Here is a 22,102-nt window from a genome sequence, read left to right as displayed (position 1 = left end):
TTGTGTTATTTGTTCTAGAAATGCCTCATCCACCTTCCATTCCTGCTTTGCTGGTCCATATGAGACTCTTATCATAATGACAACCTATAATGTATTTCGTTTTCCATAGACACACCTGATGGCTAACACAGCAGGCAGAAATCAAACGTCCATCTCAGAATTCATCCTCCTGGGATTTGGAAATCTTCCAGAACTACAGCTTCTTCTCTTCCTGCTGTTTCTAGCGATCTACATTGTGACTGTGGCTGGGAACATCCTCATTGTTGCACTAGTTGTGACTGATCAGCACCTTCATATCCCCATGTACTTCTTCCTGGGGAACTTGTCCTGCTTGGAAACCTGTTACAGCTCCAGCATCTGGCCTAGGATGCTGGCCAGTCTCCTGACTGGGGACAGAACCATCTCAGTAAGAACCTGTATCATGCAATATTATTTCTTTAGTTTTTTGGCAGGTGTTGAGTGTTGCCTCTTGTCTGCAACGTCTTACGATTGGTATTTAGCAATATGCAAACCGCTGCATTATACAGCCCTCATGAATGGCAGGTTCTGCCTCCAGCTAGCAGCTGGGTCTTGGATAAATGGGCTTCTGGCTAGTAATATACTGCGATCCTTGATATCACAGTTATCTTTTTGTGGCCCCAATGAAGTTGATCATTTTTTTTCTGATTTTGCTCCAGTAAAAAAACTGTCCTGCGGTGACACCAGGCTGATGGATCTTTTGGCTTTCATTCTGGCTTCAATATTCACCCTGCCCCCATTTCTATTGACCCTGGCATCCTATGTTTGCATCATTGCCACCATCCTGAGAGTCCCTTCCACCACCAGGAGGCAAAAGACCTTTTCCACCTGCTCCTCCCACCTCATCGTGGTGACACTTTTCTATGGGATGCTGATGATTGTCTACATGCTCCCAGATACCGACACACTGAAGGTCCTTAACAAAGTGTTCTCCATCTTCTATATGATTCTAACTCCCATGGTTAACCCCCTCATCTACAGCCTGAGGAACAGAGAGGTCAAGGAGGCCCTGAAAAGAGCTTTCAATGCCTTTTTAATGTGTACAGGAATTGAGACATTTCAAACTAAGGGCTTTTGTAGATAGGGAAAAGGCCCAGCGTAGTTAGTGCAAATAACTTGGTGTGGAATGGTGGTGTCAGTGTAGAATAGGTAATGCACTGTAAATTCACACCCTAGCTATTGCATATTAACTTCCCGCGGAAAGCCCATTTTGTATACGAGCTATAATTGTTTCATCTTACAGAGAAAACGGGGGAACCTCCCCTGACTTTCTTATGTATTTTAATTCCCTCCCCCACTGAGTTTCTTTCTTTCTTTCTTTCTTTCTTTCTTTCTTTCTTTCTTTCTTTCTTTCTTTCTTTCTTTCTTTCTTTCTTTCTTTCTTTCTTTCTTTCTTTCTTTCTTTTTCAGAGGAGAAAAGCAATTTTCTTTAATGTGAAAATGTAAAACGGAGAGGAAATAACACTTTCTACAACCCTGCCCTCCCTGTCTTTAAAACAAGAATGAAGAAGTGAAAACTGAGCTAAAGTGTGTGAGTGGAAGTGGGAGAGGGGGTTAATTAGAAAAAATTGGGAAATTAGAATGTGAGAGAAAGGGGAGGGAGGGAGGAATTTCCCCAAATTAAAACCAGTTACAAATATTCCTTGGAACAGTCAAAATGTCAGACAAAGTGAGAGCTGGTTGTTTTCTTTCCAAAAATGTTCATAGAAATTTTCAGTTTTTAAGATTCTGGGGGCTTCTATTAAAGCTTTTGCAATGCAGGATGTAGGATGCAAAGATTAAGTGACTAGAGAGACAGTGTTGACAGAAAAACCATCGACAGAAACAACTCCAGGATCAAGGTATCTTAAACAGCCAATGAAAACGGAATTTTAACTATTCTGACTAGCGTTGTCGTCTTCAAATATTTTGATTGCGAATTTGATTAGCAATGAGAATAAAAGAATGATAATAACATGGACATGTGGGCTGATTTTTGATCGATCTGGTCAACAATGATGCGAGGAGGTTTGGGAGATTTTGTTTTCTTCACATGTAGCTTTATTGGTTTTATGACACATTGCCACAATCTGTAGCACACCCTGCTGCCCACTAACCCAACAGTGTCCTATGACTACAGAGATGCTCATTCCTGAGTTCATTTTAAATGGTCTCCTTCAATATGTGTTAACTCCTTAAGATGAATGGTTTGTCCCACCTTGTATTTAGCTGCAGCACTCTGGTTACATTCTCAAGACCTGAAGAAGAGCTCTGTGTAGCTCTAAAGCTTGTCTTTCTCCCCAAGGGAGTTGGTCTAATAAAATATATTACCTCACCCATCTTGTCTGTTCCTCCCCTCCAAAAAAAGTGACCTCCAGTATATATTGGCCATTAACTGTCAGTAGAGGATACCTGTTGGGAAGGGGAGATTTATTCTGAAAGAGAACCACTAGCTGGAAGAATTGTGTCAGGAATGTGCACTGGGCAGTTATTTCAGGAAATTAACCATTGAAAGGCAGCAGAGAATGAATAGCAAAGAAACAGTACCTTGTAATGATCCATCATATCAGACAGGCACCTCTCAGATAGATAAACTAGTGTTTCATCATGATGTGAAATGTTTCCCCCCAGAGACACATTGAATCTGTTTCAATCATTACAATTACTTTTGGGGAAACAGAAGTCAAGTCACACCAGGCATTGTTAAGAACAAAGCTTCGGAGACACCAAATTGTCCATAATGGCGACAGGTTGAAGTGAGACATGGTTAAAAAGTTTTGGGACTCAAAAATTTTGGGAATTGGACAGTGAATATAAATCTCTGATGTACTTTTGCTGTCAGAAATAAGTGGATAGTTTTATTCTTCCTCCAAAACAATGGTATAATTCAGATCAATGTAGGACAGGAAATTTACTAATGAAAATATCAGATGTGGACAATACAGGGTGATTCACAATGCAGTGGTTACATAAACTATGGAAGACTGTTTACATTAATTGGTGTGTCTGTACACACATATGTGCATGTGTGTCCATCTGCAGAAACCACTGTCCTCTTCTTCTTGGTCTTAGATCTTCTCAAGTTTGCTCTTTTCTACATCTTGGAGAGCATGTTCTCTTGAGCTCAAGTTAGAGCCAGTACTTCCAAATCTGGGATAGCCTTGGTGTCTGCCAACCAGGAAAGCCAGGATTTCCAAAGGAACCTAAGGGAATTAAACACCAAACCCCAGCTAGACATGGGTGCCTGATTCCTTTAGGTTTAATCCAAAATTAATATGTGGTCAAGAATCAGTTCCAATGTTTGAGCCTCACCTATGTAGTGCCACCATGATGTTTAGGGGTTGAGACATGGGAATCAGTTCAAACACTTCTTCACAGGTGTTTGATCTTCCCTCTGACCATGAACTCTTGGTCACATACAAGGTGTTTATCTCAATATTCTTAGTTTTTGTGTGGGGTTGTGTGCAAGTGAAGGAAGGGGAGAGATCTGTTTTGTTTTTATGGAGAAAAGTTTGAGGAAGAAATCTCAGGCTTGGTTTATGCTATAGAAGTAGGTCAATGCAAGGCAGCTTATATCTATCTAAGTATGGAAGTGTCTTCACTTAAATTTCACTCCCACCAATGTAAGTGCCCCACTATGCCGACTTAATAACTCCACCTCCAGGAGTGGCACAGAGTCAAGGTTGATGTAATTAGGTTGACGCAGTGTCAGCTTAGACACTGCGTTGCTCATCTCGACTGTTTCTGGCTTTCAGGAGATGTCACACAATGCCTTGAACTGACAGTACAATCAATACAAGCCCTCATGGTGAGGACATGCACTGCCAAGTCAAGGCACAAAGTGCAGACATGCACAAGGGATGTAATTACTGTGGCGGCTGTATGCCGATGTAAATTAGGTCAATGTAATTTTATAGCGTAGACATGGCCTGAGAGCTTAGATGTTTTTAAGTGACTCATGTTTAATTTCTTTTTGTAAACAGGCCAAAGGACTTCAAACACGACAGGACAAGAAAGCCCCCAGTTATAGAAGTCCCTTGCTGCCCAAAACTTCTCAGGGTTTTCAGAAGTTCAATCAAAGAGATTGTTAACAAGTCCAATTGAGGTGGTAGGCTACCCTCATAAGGAACACTGTGAATGGTCAACTGGACTCAATCCTGAGATCCTTCCAATGATTTCCTTTATGTGCATTTGGCAGAGGCAGGAGCAGCTGGGGAATGAGAAGCCTGACACGCAGATGTGATCAAGCCAAGGGCGTCCATGATGATACCAGCATGTCTCATGTAGCAAGAGGCTGTTGCAATGGAATGGGATGTTGCTGCAGAAATTTGCGTCCGGTGAGTGAATGCAGCAGCGACAGAGATGAAGACATGCGGTGCGGGATGGGCAGTCTAAGGCTTTGGCTATACTGGAGAGTTGCAGCGCTGGTGGTTGTTTTACAGCGCTGCAACTTACTCCCCGTCCACACTGGCAAGGCACATACAGCGCTGTATCTCCCTGGTTACAGCGCTGGTTGTACTCCACATGGATGAGAGGAATAAAGAGAACGGCGCTGGAGTGCCAGTGTAAACAGTGATTAATCTTACTATGCTGTAACTGACTTCTGAAATTTTCCCATAATGCTTTTAACTAAAGAACTCTCTTTGTTTTGTTGTAAACTCGGGGCTCGAGCAGAGGCAGACAAGGAATGTCCACAGCTAGTGTTTGCTTGAGGAGAGAAACAGCACTGTAGGGGGCAGGGAAGGGAGTCTGTTGGAGCAGCTGCTTATCTGGTCTGAAGGCTATTTGCATTTAAGAGTGAAGTGGGTGAGGGAAGTGGTCGGAATTTGCAAGGCAGGGAGCTGACACAGTGTCGGCTCCAAAAATCCACTCTCTCTCTCTCCCCCACGCTCCCTGTCACACTCCACCCCACCCACCTCTTTTGAAAAGCATGTTGCAGCCACTTGAATGCTGGGATAGCTGCCCGTAATGCACCACTCCCAACACCACTGCAAATGCTGGAAATGTGGCCACACTGCAGCTCTTTCCCTACACAGCTGTACGAAGACAGCTTTAACTCCCAGCGCTGTACAGCTGCAAGTGTAGCCAAACCCTAACAAAGAAACCTGATCACTGCTCAGCACCCACTCACTGGTGATGACACAAGTTGCAGCTAATTTGTAGTGGCAAATCTTGGCTTTGTCATCAGTGATTCCCTGGCAGGGCCCAATTAGTGGGCTTAGGTCACTGAGCTGCACTGGTGTGCAATGCATTGTTCTGCCTGCATTTTGCTGGGGTTACAGTCTGGGCTGCTCATTGGGAACCAGTTCTCATGTCCAGGGCTGGCTGCAAGACCAGGCTCAGTTACCTGTTGTCAGGAGGCCTTTTCTGCTAGGTGAGAGACTTGGCTGGTTCTAAGATCCAGGACACCATTGTCTTGTTTTATTTTTGTGTAGTTCACTTCTGTACTGGGACTGCTGCCTCATTTGGTGTAATTTCCTTCATTCAAAGTGTGTTTGTTTTGGGATTTTTTTCACCTCATTAAAAAAATGGTTTTGTTGAAATAAAAATTTGTTTGGTTTTAAAATATCCTTTTTTTAACAAAAAAAGTGGAAGTGGAAAATTTGGACTTTACGACAAAAAAACAACCCTCCATTCATCTCTATGGGACAGGTTTCCTCACTTGACGACATCTGCACCATGGGATACCTTCTTCCTGAGCTACTGTGGTGCATCATGGGAATCCCATGGCTGCAGTGCTTCATGGGGGATGTAGTCTGGCTAGGGAGCCCAGCCCATAAAGGAGAATATAATCATGATCCAACTGAAGTACAGCTCCCATTAGATGCTGAGGCTGCATTTCAGAGCAGAGGCCTGAAAGTTTTCAGTTTTCAGACAAAAAATGTTAGGATGTTTGTTTTCCCCAGATAGCAGACATTTTTTTGCTAAATGATTCCTTTGTTGAAAACCAAATTTTCTGTGGAAAAACAGATTGGATAGGAATTTTTCAATCAGTTTTACTTGTGATTGCAGCATAGACAGAAATTAATCAGAAGGTTTAGTGCTTCATTATCTGCCCTCAGCAAGAATAACCATGGGAAGTCATTGGACCCCTCCCTCATTCATGCAGATAGAAGAGACTGGGGATTGTGCAAACAAAACTCACTAGTTTCTTCTCTTGCTGATAATGAGACTGGAGCCATGGACCTTGGAGAATGGATTTTCCTGTCACCCACAAAAGGGGTTCCTGCAGAGGAGGTTGAAGCACATTGACCAGGAGCAGGGAGTGGAGGAACTTTATCTAGCCACAAACTCTGCTTCTGTGTGTTCTTTTGAAAAACAGGTAACTTCAGGTGGGGTTTTCAAATAAGCCTGTAAGGGGTTTAGGCACCCAACTCCCACAGCATTTCAATTCCTGGTGTAACTCCCTGGAATCCAGTGGACTCACACCAGATGAATTTGGCCCAGTCTCAAGTGGTTTTCTACTGAATTCCTGCAATGCCAGCTGGGGATAATCACATCTCTGCATTCCCAATGGACAGTCTGAATTCTCCATGTGGCCCGGGTGCTCCACTTCCTATTGACAACTGAATCCCTGGGTTGACGTTACAGCCTTGCCACACTCTGCAGGATTTAAATATGGGCACATGGAATGCTTGACAAGGTGTCCTGGGGAATGATGACATGTCCTGACATAAGCCTCTGCTGGACAAACGGAGGAGATGAGGAGTGAAATGTTGAAAAGTGCCTAACGGCCAAGTGTTAAAGGCATTTAGACACCTAAATATTCAGATAGGTGCCTAGCAGGGTCCTCAAATATGCCTAACTCCCATTGATTTCAGGATTTCCACCCACTGTCACTAATGATCACCAACCTTCTGAAGGACCAATAAGTTGGCTCTGATCTGTGAAGCCCATCTGGATGGTGCAGAGGGAAGTCCAGTCTCCAGGTCCCATTCCTGACCTGCACCTCCACAGAGATTGTACCAACCATAACCTGTTAGGCAGCATAGCCAATCATAAAGCTCACACCAATTTGAAACAGCTGCACCAAAGTCTCATGACCTTTTGATATATTTTCTTCTTGGTAGGCCATGTAAAATCTACTGGCTAACAATTCTTTATTGTCTTTCTTACACGAACATTGTAAAGCTTCGACTAACAACTAATTATGGTCACACTTTATCTGATTAACCTTCCATTAGAAACGCTCACATATGTAGCCACAGAGAGTACTTCAAGACGAGATTTAAATTTGGGAATTAAAAACTGTAAATGACAAACAGAATTAATACAACTAGTGGCATTAGTACAAGAAAAACCTAAATCCTACCTCTAATCACATGACTCATTGATACTTCAGGCCTGCCATCATGAACTTGATCATCCATCTAGTTGTTCCTTGGACTGGGCCGTACTGGTACTGATTTGGATAATGTGAATGTCCTTTCTATTTAGTAACTTCTTAAGGTTTGGAGTTAAAGTAATTATGTGGACCCTGAACTTGGGTGATTCTTATTTATAGGACATCAAGTGTAAGTCGATGTTCATTTCCAGCACTTTCTGAAACCTTTTGGAACCCGGTCTACACTGCAGAGTTAGGCTGAGACAAGGCAGCTCACGCTGACCTCTTTACGTCATTGTCTACATTAAAACTTCGCTCCCACTGATGTAAGTCGCCCATTATGCCAACTTAATGACTTCACCTCCGCCGAGGTGTAGAGTGAAGGTTGACGTACTTAGGTCGGTGCAGTGTCAGTGTAGAGCCAGAACATCCTATTTGAGCTGCCCAGAAAACAAGGGTGGGGAGAGAAATAGATTTTCATTGAAAAACTGAAACCTCAAAATTAATATGTATGTATATGAATGTATATTCACTTTTGGCAAATGAAAACCAAAATGTTCCACTTAAATCCAGAAAAAAAATCCATTTACTGGTGCCAGTTTTATGCTTCAACAAAAAAAAATATCGCTGTTTTGGGCAAAAACTTATTTTTGTGACTGGCAGTTTCCTCTTAGTTAAAAAAAGCCAATTCGTGTCCAATAAAAATATTGGCAGCATTTTCTTATATGCTTTAACTTCACCACGATCCAAGACTCAGATGGTGTAATTAACACCAAGAATTGCTAAGGCCAGAAAGACCATTATATTTAAGCACAGTATATAGTATGTTAAAGCCAATTGGTGTCCCAGGATTATTTTTGCAATAAAAGAACAACCTCATATTTCTAGAGAGGGCTTTTTTTTTCATTCCTGCTTTGATTCCTTGGAATACTTGGCATGTCAGAGAAGAATCTTCTCTTGTTTGCTCTCTATCTTCACGCTGACAGCCCCTGGTTCACGTGAAGGGCCTGGGCGTTTATTGTATGAAATACTTCTGGCCCCAGATTGATGTTCACTCAGGTTTGTTCCTAAACTGATTCAGGGCTATATTCAGTGCTGTAGCTAAAGAAATCTGATTCCTATTTTCTGGCCCACAATTGCAATTTATCATCTCCAATAAGCAAGTATGAGCATGTGAACGCACACATACACACATGCAGTCTAGTCCACATACAAACTGCTACTGAAATAATAAATCTGTTGGAATTCACACCTATAGTTATTTTTAGAGCTAGTTGAAACTTTTTGTTTAACAGAACTGTCTTCTGTCAGGAAACGCTGCTTTGAGAAAATGAAATGTTTTATGGGAATGGGCCAATTTTTACAAAATGTTAGATGAGAAATTTGGAAGTAATTTGTTTCAGCTTTCTTGTTTTGTGTTATTGTCAAAATGTTTCATTTCAACTTCCCTTTCCTTTTGTAATTCTCTAAGAAGATAACTTTGGGTTAAATTGATATTTCAGTAATAAGATAATTTCTGTGATTAGAATTTCATTTGGTTGAATAGTTGCTGATAGTCTTGAAATTTCAACTAGTATCCAGTTTAACTGGCAAGTGGATAAGGACTTACACCAAGTATGCATATTTCCATACTGGTATCTAAATCTCTTCACCCGCAGCCTCCTTCCCCCCCAAAAAGAGCAGAACGTTGGAATCAATTTAACTTTTTGCGATAAGACTTTCATTGATCGTACTGTGATTCCAAAGTTCTGGATATGTTTTAGCCTCATACCATATTTTAAATGAATCCATTTTAACTTTGATAGCACTGTGTAAAGACCTGGGGACTAGAATATGAGTCTGCAGAACCTGAGGTGGCCATATTCTCCCAGTGCCACTCGAAGGTCATGCAGAGGCACTGCCAGGAAGTACTGTGGAGAGCAGGCACCACAGAAAGTACTGCCCATGAGACCCAGAGTGACAGTACCCTGCAGCCCTCTGATTGGCCAAGTGCCCCCTGGGCTTACCCCAGTAAAGTCATCTGGGCAAACATACAGGCCTTGACCTGCTTCAATACCAGACTTTGCCTTGTCTCCTCATCTCCAGTCTCTAACTCTGGCCTGACTTTGGCTTTGATTCCTGTCTCACAATACTAACCTGATTCTACCTCTGACCTCAGGTGTCTGATCCCAGCCAGACTCTGATCCTCACTCTTGGTTAGGGGGCCTTGTGGTTCCTCCAACTCCTGCCCGGTGACTCCCGTCCCTGCTGAGCAGACCTCAACCCAGCTGTGACTGCTAGGCAAGCTCATCTGTGCCCCAGTCCCTTACATGCTGCTGTGTATTTATTTTATCTTTTGTAATTTCTTATTGATCTTGAAGTTCTACTTTGATTAATAAAAGTTAAACTCTGTAAAGAAATTTGGACTTTGTCCTTTAGGCCCTCCCTTTGAAGGAAATTGGTTAAACCTGTGCTTAACTTTAAGCTCATTTTTAAGTCCCATAAAAGTTTCTGTATGTACTCTAGTGCCTGAAGCAGGGTCCAGCAAAGGACCATCAACATTCAAAATTATGGGAACAGCATAGTGTCTCTCCTAATGCTCTTATGAGTTATCTATTCTATCTACTTTACGTACAGTGTCTGACCCTGTAAGCTCTTCTGAGTGCTTAGTGTAGTATTGGGAAGTGCTCAAATACTACTGTGATGAGTATGGTATAAGAATATACATAGACTAGACTTGATTAGCAAATGAAATTCACTTTTTTTGCTACAGCATTACACTGTTGACTCATATTTAACTTGTGGTCCACTATAACCCCCAGATCCCTTTTTCACAGTACTCCTTCCTAGGCAATTATTTCCTATTTTGTATGTGTGCAACTGATTGTTTCTTCCTAAGTGGAGTATTTTGCATTTGTCCTTATTGAATGTCATCTTATTTTTCAGACCATTTCTCCAGTTTGTCCAGATCATTTTTATTATAATCCTGTCCTCCAAAGCACTTGCAACCTCTCCCAACCTGGTATCATTCACAAACTTTGTAAGTGTACTCTCTGCCACTGTCTAAATCACTGATGAAGATGTTGAATAAAACCAGACCCAGCACTGATCCCTGTAGGACCGCACTCATTATGTCCTTCCAACATGATTGTGAACCGCTGATTACTTTCTGGGAATGGTTTTCCAACCAGTTTTGCACCCACCTTATAGTAGCTCCATCTAGGTTGCATTTCCTCAGATTGTTTGTGAGAAGGTCATGCAAGACAGTATCAAAAGCTTTGCTAAAGTCAATATATACCGCGTCTACTGCTTCCCCCCTCATTCACAAGGCTTGTTACTCTGTCAAAGAAGGTATCAGTTTGGTTTGACATGATTTGTTCTTGACAAATCCATGCTGACAATTATTTATCACCTCATTTTCTTCTAGGTGTTTGGAAATTGAATGCTTAATTATTTACTCCATTATCTTTCTGGGTACAGAAGTTACGCTGACTGGTCTGTAATTGCCTGGGTTGTTCTTATTTTCCTTTTTATAGATAGGCACTATATTTACCCTTTTCCTTTTCTGGCATCTCTCCCATCTTCCATGACTTTTCAAAGATTCTTGCTAATGGCTCAGATATCTCCTGAGTCAGCTCCTTGAGTAACCTAGGATGCATTTCATCAGGCCCTGGTGACTTGAAGACATCTAACTTGTCTAAGTAATTTTTAACTGGTTCTTCTCCTATTTTAGCCTCTTCTGATCCTACCTCATTTTCACTAGGATTGACTATGTTAGACGTCCAGTTGACACCAACCTTCTTGGTGAAAACCGAAATAAAGAAGTCATTAAGCACCTCTGACATTTCCACATTTTCTGTTATTGTTTTCCCCCTTTCATTGAGTAAAGGTCGTACCCTGTCCGCAGTCTTCTTCTTGCTTCTTATATATTTGTAGAATGTTTTCTTGTTACTCGTTATGTCTCTAGCTAGTTTGCTCTCATTTGTGCCTTGGCCTTTCTAATTTTGTCCCTACATTCTTGTGTTATTTGTTTATATTCATCCTTTGTAATTTGATCGAGTTTCCACTTTTTGTAGGACTCTTGTTTTTTTAGATCATTGAAGATCTCCTGGTTAAGCCAAGGTGGTCTCTTGCCATATTTCCTATCTTTCCTATGTGTGGGATAGTTTCCTTTAATGCCCTTAATAATGTCTCTTTGAAAAACTGCCAACAGTCTTCAATTGTTTTACCCCTTAGACTTGCTTCCCATGGGATCTTACCTACCAACTCCCTGAGTTTGTTAGTCTGCCCTCTTGAAATATATTGTCTTTATTTTGCTATTCTCCCTCCTACCATTCCTTAGAATCATGAACTCTACGATTTCATGATCACTTTCACCCCAGCTGCCTTCCACTTTCAAATTCTCAACCAGTTCCTCCCTATTTGTCAAAATCAAATCTAGAACAGCCTGTCTCATAGTAGCTTTCTCCACCTTCTCAAATAAAAAATTGTCTCCAATACATTCCAAGAACTTGTTGGATAATCTATGCCTTGCTGTGCTGTTTTCCCAAAAGATATCTGAGTAGCTGATGTTCTCCATCACCACCCAGTCCTGTGCTTTGGTGGATTTTGTTGGTTGTTTAAAAAAAGCCTCATCCACCTCTTCCTCTTGGTTTGGTGGTCTGTAGTAGACCCCGACCATGACATCACCCTTATTTTTTACCCCTTTTATCTTTATCCAGAGATTTTCAACAAGTCTGTCTCCTATTTCCATCTCATTCTCAGTCCAAATATATACATTTTTAATACAAAAGGCAAAAATTGGCATTTAAAAATATATTTCATCTTGGATTACATTTGAGGATGGAGAACATTTCAGACTTGAATGCAGCTGTCTAGAAAATAAAAGAAAGAAAAAAGAATTTATATTATCAGGATATATTCTTCCATTTGATATGTTTACTTCATTAAAGTTACATCACATTTTATATTTACAAGAAAGCAGATGTGTAAAAATGTGAACCCTACATGAAAGAATTGCTTTGTATATGACATTTCCCTCAAGAGGACATTTTTTCCTCCACTCCTTAAACTATACATAATGGAGTTCAACATGAAAATTAAGCTATATCTTGAGGAATATGAAATGTATCTTGCAGAACATGTCTGAAGGAATCATTTCAGGAGGTTAATCATTTTATTGCTGAAATCATTTGACCAAAAGAAGGACGTTTTTCACAGAAAGCAGAAATCCCATCCCACTCCCCCCAAAATGTGTTTAATTGAAAATCCAATTTTCCATCAAAAACAACTACAGAGCCCAGTACTCAACTTGTGTCATTTGCAGTGGGTGTGTGTGGACCATGATGCTAGGAAAATGCCCAGAAAGAATTCCCGAGAACATTGGCTTGAGAAGGGCAAAGCCAGAGTTAGACTCTTAGGAAGAAGGATTCAGTCCAGATTCTCTGTTTGCCATCTCCTAAATGCACTCATTCTATGGCAGGGCAATTTAGGGATGGGGACAGTCACATTGTTCCAAACTGTGCATGAAAAGATGGTGGAGATGGTTTTATTCCATGCCTAGGATTTCAATATTGCTGTTGGGTTTAGGCTGTCATGCATTGTTCTGTGATTATGATTTTATCTGAAAGAGAATCTCATTACTGTATTCAGTTAGAAGACCTGCTCTAGGTTCTCCAGAAGCCCTAATGCCATGGCACCAAAATAAGAGATCATGGAGTCCCTGAGAAAAGCTCTCAATAAATTTATGGCTTTCAAAAGCATTCCAGCTATCCAAGCTAAGTTAGATAAGCCAAAGAAAAATGGATCCAAGAGCCACAGCTTGGGTTGCTCCTGTCCGTAGCCTTTTAACTCATCCCAGATGGGAAGGAGTGACTAATTGATACAGAACAATTTCTTTAATAAATAAAATCTTTCTCTGTTTGCGCATTGTCCATGGGCAAAAGTTGGTCAGAAATGAAAAAAAGAAGGAAAAAAAAAACCCAGCTGAATTTAAGAAGTGTTATTTCAAAGTTGTTCTCATTTGGAGGGGTTGGTATCTGAGCCATTTTTCAGGGGTCTGAGTTTTTTCACAGAATATTTTAAAAAATATTTTATGAAAAACGTGGAAGGCAGTTACTGAATTTTGCAAATATGTGGATTTTAATTTTTTAAAAATCTATTTACTGCTGTTGGGTGAATTAATAATTTCACTTACCAAGTTTGTATTGAACTGAACACAAAGTGCCATATAATTTTTCTCCCAAATTAAAAATTTCTGCAGTGTGGCTATACTTTTTGCCAATGTTCAGTTTGGGTGAAAAATAATCATTTTTCTATGAAATATTTTTTGTTCCGAAATGGTTGATCAACTGAGGAGGACTGTCAGGTTTATTCACCAAGAATATTATTTGTACAGTCCATGGGCTAACATTCATTCTCAGGCTATGTGACATCAGGAGTTTGAGTTATTTTCATTGGGTGCACAAACCACATGGCATAATTCTCTTTCCTGATTGGCTGAGTGTAGGTGTTGGCCTACACTTCCTGCTGGGTGTGCTCAGTGTTCTGAACAGCTGTGCAGATTTGTACTGAGTTTGCTGTTTGTGGAACATCCTTGATGAAAAACCTGCAAGGAGACATTCAAGGAAAGGAAACATCTATGGAAGTGAACTCACATGAAGGACTTTGGCAGGAGCCCTATGAAGGGGCTGTGAGTAGTTGCACTGTCCAAGGACAATTTTGTTCTTAGGTTCTTCGTTTGCTCTGAAGAAGAAGCATGAACCAGTTCTATAGCTTAGGTGCCTAACTGCCACTCTAGGCTCCTAAATCCCAGAATCAGATATCACTGCGATTCACAACCTCCTCACTCAGCTGCCTCCGAAGCCTGTAGATGCCTAAACTCGCTTGGAGTCAGTGCCTACATTTTTGCAGTAAAAGTTCCCTAGGTACGGATGTTTCGGTGTCTGAGCTCACATGCTGCTGCTCTACTCTGGGCACCCGGACGCCTAAGCCCAAGTGTGATGCATGAAGTAGGGGGAGAAAGATGTTCCTCCACCTGAGTCCCCTGCAGGCCTGGTCTGAGAAAGAAGCTCAGAACATGCAGATGGGGGCCTGTAGGTGAACTCACACAAAATGAGGATGTGGAGCCCCCGCCTCACTTTTAGCCGAATGGGTACAGGGTGCACCTGGGATGTGGGGGACCCCTGGCTGAGAGTCAGCCATCAGTTAATGGAGAGAAAGGATCTGTCATGTCTCAGGTGAGTGCCCTCACCGCTGGGCTATAGGCTATTCCAATGCAAGGCCCTCTCAGTCTGATTATGGGATTTAAGCTTTTAAATTAGGAGTTAGCTCCTAAATCTCTTTGTGAATCTAGCCCCTGCTGGGATTCAGAAAAACATTTAAGCAGGGTAGGCACCTAAATACCACTGAATACCCAGTGACAAAGTGATTTGCCCAAAGGCACACACAACTTGAAGCTGGGTCTCCCACACCTGGTGCTTTAACCACTGTACCATCCTTCCACCCAGCTGTTAAAGGGCAAATTCAAATCTTCTTAGTTTGTATCCTCTCCGGGGGCAGGGATAGTGTAAAACACTAAGCAGAACGAGGCCCCAGTTCTGGCTGCAACTTTGGTTATCTACCACAAGAATAAAGAAAAACAACAATTCATTCCAAATGAATCTTTATTCAGGATGTGAATTTAATTCAATTTTTGAGGAAAGGGTTCTGGGAAATGGTTTATGATATTTATATCCTGATCTATTAGTAAATGGATGAATCCAGGTATCAGTTACAGTTACATTTTGTGTGTGCCAGATCCTCAGTTGTTCTAACTCGGTATCATTATGCTTATTTCAGCATAGTGACGCCGATTTATACCAGTAGGAAATCTGGGTCGTCAGTTGAAATGGAGCTATGTTGGGAATGTAGCACCTCATTGCTATCCAAAGAGCATGTTTTGGGGAGTATACATTGTACTGTTCATGCAAACAGAAGCAGCTGAATCCTTGCTTTAGGTGCTGAACTCAACTGTAAGGGCTTATCCATACTGGGACATACTATGGGATTGTCAGAAGTGCCTAGTGTCTAACTGCTTTGAAATTAATAGACATTAGGCTCCGTGGTGGTTTGGAAACCCTCCACTATGTGTTTTATGTCCATCCTTAGGCACCTAAATACTTTTAAAAATCTGTCCCATCATCATCTCTTGGAGCATGTTCTGGTGGACAGCAAACCCCAGGTTACTGTGGTCCATGGAGGGCACCAGCTAGGATACAGCTTCAGATGGCAAATGCAGCACGTGGAGAAATAGGTATGGGGCAGATCTAGACCAATAACTCATGCACTCATGCTATCGATGCAGTTGGGAGTACAACATGAGATTTCCTTGGCTGCTAAATCTGGTGGGGCCTGGACTGCATCTGCATCTTGTACAAACTTGCACATCTCCACTGATTTAGACGGAGTTACGCAGTGATGAGCTGCCAAAATATTAACCACTGGTTCCCTCCTCCTCACCCCACGAGGGGATCATGCCCCCCCTGGGACTCCTGCCCACCCCCCGGGACTCCTGCCCCATTCAACCTTCCACGTTCCTTGACACCCCACCACCTAGACTCCTGCCCCATCAACTCCCCTTCCCTTCCTGTAACTGCCCCCTGCCACCCCATCCAACCCCTCCTCTTATTCCTGATGGCCCCCCCGGAACCCCTGCCCCATCCAACCACCCCTTCTCTCTGTCCTGACTGCCCCTGGAACCCCTGCCTCTGACTGCCTCCCACCGCCCCATTCAACCCCTGGTCCTTACTGACGGTCCCCCCCGGGACCCTTGCCCCCATTCAAACCCATTCCTGCCCTCTGACCACCCCAAGTCCCGACCCTAATCCACCCCCTGCCCTCTATCAACACCCCTGCCCTACCCCCCTTACCAAGCTGTCTGGAGCCGCGCTGCCCAGCCGGCCGGAGTCGGGGCTGGGGTCCGACCAGGAGCTGTGCCGGCTGGAGTTGGGGCTGTAGCTGGGGCCAGGGCCGGGGCCAGAGACGCGCGGCGCCTAGAGCCCTCCTCGCGCCTCCTGCCCCACCTCACCTGGAGGAAGCTGCTTCTTCCTTCTCAGCCCTCCCAGGCTTCCCACACTAACAGCTGATTGGCGGGAAGCCCGGAGGGGGAGCCTTCAGAGGAGGAGGCAGAGGCAGAGCTGGAGCCAGGTGAGCTGGGGCCGGGGCCAGGGCAGGGCAGGGAGCTGCTGGAGCTTTTGTTAAGTTTAAAAACCCTTTACAACCTGTTCTAAAAGGGTTTCTAAATTTACCGGTTCCCGCGAACTGGTGGGAACCGGCTCCAGCTCACTACTGGAGTTATGCTAGTTTGCACCATCTGAATGTGACCCAAAGTTTTTCATTTTAAAACCTCCCTTTTTTTCTCTACTTCCTTAGAAAATTCATCAGTCTAGCAGCCATTGTCCTCAGGGCATCATTCACATTCTTGTTCCTCAAGGAGTAGATCAGGGGGTTGAGCAATGGGGTGACCAGGCTGTAGAGAAGGGAGAATGTTTTGTTCAGGTTGACAGCAGAATTGGCTGTCGGCACTACATAGACAATGGCCAGTGCCCCATAGAAAGTGCTGACCACAGTAAGGTGAGAGGTACAGGTGGAGAAGGCCTTCTACCTCCCAGTGCTGGAAGGGTTTTTTACTATCGCTGTTATGATGAATGCGTAGGATATGAGGGTTAGCAGGAAGGGGATCAGGGTGGCTGTAGCGGAGAGCAAGAATGCTGCTAAAGTTATCAGGTGGGTGTCACTGCATGACAGCTTGACCAGGGGCATGAAGTCACAGAAGAAATAGTCGATTTCATTAGGGCCACAGAAACGTAGTCTGTAGATCCAGGCCATTATCACTGGGTTGAAGAGGAAGCCACCCAGCCAAGAGCAGGAAGCCAGCTCGACGTACACCCTCGCATTCATGAGGGCCATGTAACGCAGCGGGTTGCATATCGCCAAGTAGCGATCATAGGCCATCACTGTTAGCAGGAAGCTTTTGGTGGCTGCCTGGGAGCCGAAGATATAAAGCTGTGTAACACAGTCGCTGAAGGAGATCGCCACGCCCTTCTCAGCCAGGAAACCTTGCAGCATTTTGGGGACGATGTTGGATGTGTACCAAATATCCAAGAAGGACAAGTTCCCCAGGAAGAAATACATGGGGGTGTGAAGGCCCCGATCAGCCAGAATGGTGACAATGATCAGGGTGTTCCCAGCCACGGTGGTGAGGTACATTAGCAGAACCAGCACAAAGGGAGCGATCTGGAATGGATAGAAGATCCTGAACCCGCAGAGGATGAATTCTGTAATGTCGCTTTGGTTTCCCCTCTCAACATCTGCCATGTGCGCAGTGTCTAGAGAAAGCACAGTGCACCAATAAAGCACAGACAGAAAATAAACCAGAACGATTCAGGGACTAGACCCAGCTTTTAAAGCTCAATAAATATCTTATATCCCTACGGTTGAAAACACCCTTTGCTGAAAGATGGTTGACCACTCCTAAAGAAGAGAAAGAATGGGAAAGTCTTACTGCCTGCATTAGATTACTTCTATAGCTATTCAAGGAAAGATGGGCCAAACTGAATGAACTGATAGGATCAACCGCTCATGGAACTCTCACAGAAACAATGGATGAAATTCAAAATCTGCCGTGGGGATCTGGATGACAAAATTTCCATTAGTTGTAATGGGAACTGAGCATCCAAGTCTATCAAGGGGCTTTGAATATTCTTCCTATATGTTTACCTGTGGTTGGCATATGGGGGTTTGGCATGCAACTCCAATTACACTACAAAAATCCCCACTGTTACTCATGGAGTATTAAGATCTACATCTCAGTTTTGCTGGTTCCCCAGACCTTTTCATTAGTTGCCACCCACTCTTTTAATATTTATCTAAGAATAGAATTTGTACAGTCAACATTGCTCCTTGTCTTAAATTAAAAAAAGTGTGGGTAAGATTTCTAAAGGCACCTAAAGATGCAGATTGTTGCCTAGAGGGATTGACAACAGTACATAAGCAGTTTGAGTGCCTAACTCCCATTGGAATCAATGAGAATTAGGTGCCTAGGCACTTTAGAAAATCTCAATCAGCACTTATCTAAATCGTTAGGAGCCTATAACATTAAAAAATATGCCCCAGTAACTAAATTAGCTCAGCTCTGAAAATTGATGATCACTTGATGATTGCCTGTTCTGTTCATTCTCTCTTGGGCACCTGACATTGGCCACTATTGGAAGACAGGATACTGGGCTAGATGGACCATTATGTCTGACCCAATATGGCCGTTCTTATGTTCTAAAGCAGTGGTTCTCAAACTTTAGCAACCCAAGGAACCACATTTTGATTTAAAAAATTTTGGGGACCTCCTGCCCTCTCCTTCACAGAAACCCTGTCCCTGCCCTGCCCCTTCTCCGAGCCCTCACCCCCACTCACTCCATCCCCCCTCCCTTTGTTGCTCGCTTTCCCCCACCCTCTTCTCTTTCACCTGGCTGGGGCAGGGGTTTGAGGTGTAGAGGGGTGAGGGCTCTGGCTGGGAGTGTGGGCTCTGGGCTGGGGCCAGGGATGAGGGATCTGGGGTGCAGGAGGGGGCTCCAGGCTTGGGCAGGGGGTGTGTGTTGGGGGGCTGAGGGCTCCAGCTGGGTGTGCGGGCTCTGGCCTGGGGCCAGGAATGAGGTGTTTGGGTTGCAGGAGGGGGCTCTGTGCTGGGGGGTTGGGGGTGCAGATTCTGGGAGGGATTTTAGGCAGGAGAGAACTCTTGGCTGGGGCAGGGGGTTGAGGTGTGTGTGGGGGGTGAGGAGTGCAGGGTCCCAGTGGTGCTTACCATGGATCCTGGAAGTGGCCACTAGGACCCTGCGACTCCTAGGCACAGGAGTGGCCAGTGAGGCTCTGTCTGCTGCCCTCACTCCTGCAGGCGCTTCCTCCACAGCTCCCATTGGTCGCAGTTCCTGGTGTGGACCCCAATTTGAGAAATGCTGTTCTAAAGGAACTGTTTTAAAATGACTCCTTTTCACAGCAGAAATGAAGCGAGGAAGACGAGGCTTTGTTTGTTCCATGCTGATGAGGTCTTACTAAATTGAAATTGTGATTCCTTTCAGCATTCAGAGCTGGAGGTAAAACAGCCTGTGGGTGCCAGACCACCCGTTGGGGACAGAACTTTAAAGTCAGGAATGAACGTATTGGCCAAGGGAAAGAGGTGACACAGAGGGAATCCGAAGGAATTTCCTGTTGAGGTGTTAACAACTGGACGGGGGGACGCTGAGAAAACATTTAATGAAAACCTTTAATCTGATCCCTAGTTTCCCATGTGCCTTATTCCTGCCTTGTGTGCAGGGGACTGGACTAGACCTCTCGAGGTCCCTTCCAGTCCTACATGTCTGTGATTGTATGAAAGTTTTGGGAAGAGGGGTAAAGGCTGAGAGGGGACATATTAACAATTTTCAAGTACATAAAAGATTGTTACAAGGAGGAGGGAGACCAATTGTTCTTTTTAACCTCTGAGGATAGGCCAAGCAGCAAGAAGGTTGGACACTAGGAAAAACTTCTTAACTGTCAGGGTAGTTAAGCACTGGAATAAATTGCCTAGGGAGGTTGTGGAATCACCGTCATTGGAGGTTTTTAAGAGCACGTTGGACAAACACCTGTCAGGGATTGTCCTGATAATACTTAGTCCTGCCATGAGTGCAGGGGACTGGACTAGATGACCTCTCAAGGCCCCTTCCTGTTCTATGATTCGATGATTCTACATCCAAGAGCTACTCCAAATTCCATGGCTGAGGTTGGTGGGCTGCATCACACAGATTTGTGCCAGGACCCCATGATCTTCCAGTTTTGCACCACAGCTCCATTATGCTGTAACTGGATCCACACACATTCACCCCAGCTCAGGTCTTGTCCTATGTTTAATACTGATTTTTCACCGTTATTTTATGTCTTGGTAACTTATTTTAATTGGTACAAAAATGAACAGTCCTGGGTACCTCTAGCCAAATCTGTGCAATGGAGGAGGTCGGATTAGACAATCCTCATCATCCCAGCTGGCCTTAAAATTGACGAACGTATGATAATCAGAAGAGCAAATTATTTTAGCTCTTCCTGTCCCTTTCACTGCTGCAGGTGCTCTTAGTTTGTGATACGGTTCTTTAAAATGAAATATAGAAATAAGCTAGTGGGGAAGTTGGAGAAATGAAGCTTTGGGTTTCAACAGAAGTAGAAGGGATTGAGGACCCAAAATCAATGGAATTTGGATGCCTAGCTCTCTTCATTTCCTTTGAAACCCCTTTCCCAACACTCCCATCAAACATACCTCTATCAACACTTCCCTCTGCTGTGGAGCAGTGTACAACTCTGGTGGAGGGATGATGTAGATTCTAAACAGGAGAAACAATAGAGAGGTGGACCAGAGAAGATTGCAGCTGATGTCTGTGTTGAACTCAGGTGTCTAGAGAAAGGGTGAAATATTCAAAAAGCAACTAATGGCCAGATTTTCAAAGGTCTTTAGGTCTCTACAGATATAGATAGGCACCTTGGAAATAACAGCCATTATCAATTATTTTTTGCACTCTCATTGTGCAAGAATTAATGATGAGACAAGGTGCAAGGCACAAGAGAATCAGTGCCCTTATAGCTAGTCAATAGATCAAATGGAAATTGCTGTCAAACTGCAAGGAGGTGCTCACAGGGCTGAATGAATCTGTTTTATTTAATGTTATCCCAAGATTGACAGATTTCTGCCCATCCTCCTGCAGCAACTTGAATCAAAAAGTACAGGAGATAGGCATTCTTATTCTCTATCATTAATCAATATTTGGATTCTCTCCTGTTCCCACTGATGTTCGTTACAAAACTCCTGTTGACTTCAACATGAGCAGGATTGGACTGTTTTTTCTCTAGAAAATATAGTTTAAGAGAAAGTGTTCTGGACCAGATTTTGATCTCAAGCTAATGTAGCTGCACAGATATTGAAAAGTGTGGTATGATAGATAGATAGATAGATAGATAGATAGATAGATAGATAGATAGGAGGGGTGTATCCTTTGCTGATATAAATCAGTGTAGTTCTTGTGAAGTCACTGGAATTATGCAGATCTACACTAGATGAGAATCAAGCCACAGGAGTAAGTCCTTTGAAGTCCATTGTTGTTATAATAATTACTATAACAGTTGGGATACACTAATATATAATAATATATACATTTTCCTCTTCTTCTAAGAAGAGTATTCCCCCCTATGTGTTAGACACTTTCCAAGCACTTAAGAAGGACAATCCTTGATATGAAGAACTCAAAATTTGAGGACAGACAAGTTGACAGAAGTCAGGCAAAGGGAATAACCAGAGGCTACATATATACAATTTAAAGTCCTGTATGTAGGTAAATCAGCAAGATTCAGCATACAAAGAGTGGCAGGACTGGGTGTTTAAGAGGGAGTCACATGTGGCGAAGGTCTGAAGAGCTCGGAGAGACTGAACTATGAAGAGGTGGCTGCATGGAAGATGGCACAGAGGTGATGGCATGGATGAGAATCTGACAAGAGTGTTGGTAAGTACATTAGTGGAGGGGCGGGAGGTTTGACAAAGAGAAGATCATGAAGGAGGGACAAAACTATGTACAGCAATGAAGGCAGTGACACAAAGATTCAATATGATACAATATTGGTTGGAAAGCCAACAGAAGGATTCCAAGGGGAATTACATGATCAAAGTGATGGGCAAGAAAGAGTTTACGGGCTGCCTTTTGTATGGAATGATGAGGGTCACAGTGTGTGACTGGGAGTCAGAGTCAAGGATGA

General features: G+C 43.3%; 1 protein-coding gene and 1 pseudogene across 1 annotated transcript; one reads left to right on the top strand and one right to left on the bottom strand.

The window, feature by feature from the left end:
* The first annotated feature begins 421 nt into the window (after positions 1-421).
* Positions 422-1,102, top strand: LOC115638049 (olfactory receptor 6B1-like). Its single transcript, XM_030539645.1, has one exon. It carries the CDS (start codon positions 422-424, stop codon positions 1,100-1,102), a length of 681 nt encoding a protein of 226 aa, XP_030395505.1.
* Positions 1,103-16,699: 15,597 nt separating this feature from the next.
* Positions 16,700-17,656, bottom strand: LOC115638048 (annotated as a pseudogene).
* Positions 17,657-22,102: the final 4,446 nt, after the last annotated feature.

The sequence above is a fragment of the Gopherus evgoodei genome, chromosome 21, assembly GCF_007399415.2.
Source record: "Gopherus evgoodei ecotype Sinaloan lineage chromosome 21, rGopEvg1_v1.p, whole genome shotgun sequence".
NCBI lineage: Eukaryota > Metazoa > Chordata > Testudines > Testudinidae > Gopherus > Gopherus evgoodei.
This window is presented reverse-complemented; position numbering and strand designations above follow the sequence as displayed.

What these genes read in the sequence shown, in the direction of transcription:
- LOC115638049 (XM_030539645.1), top strand. Translation starts at nt 422, where the DNA reads ATGCAATATTATTTCTTTAGTTTTTTGGCAGGTGTTGAGTGTTGCCTC.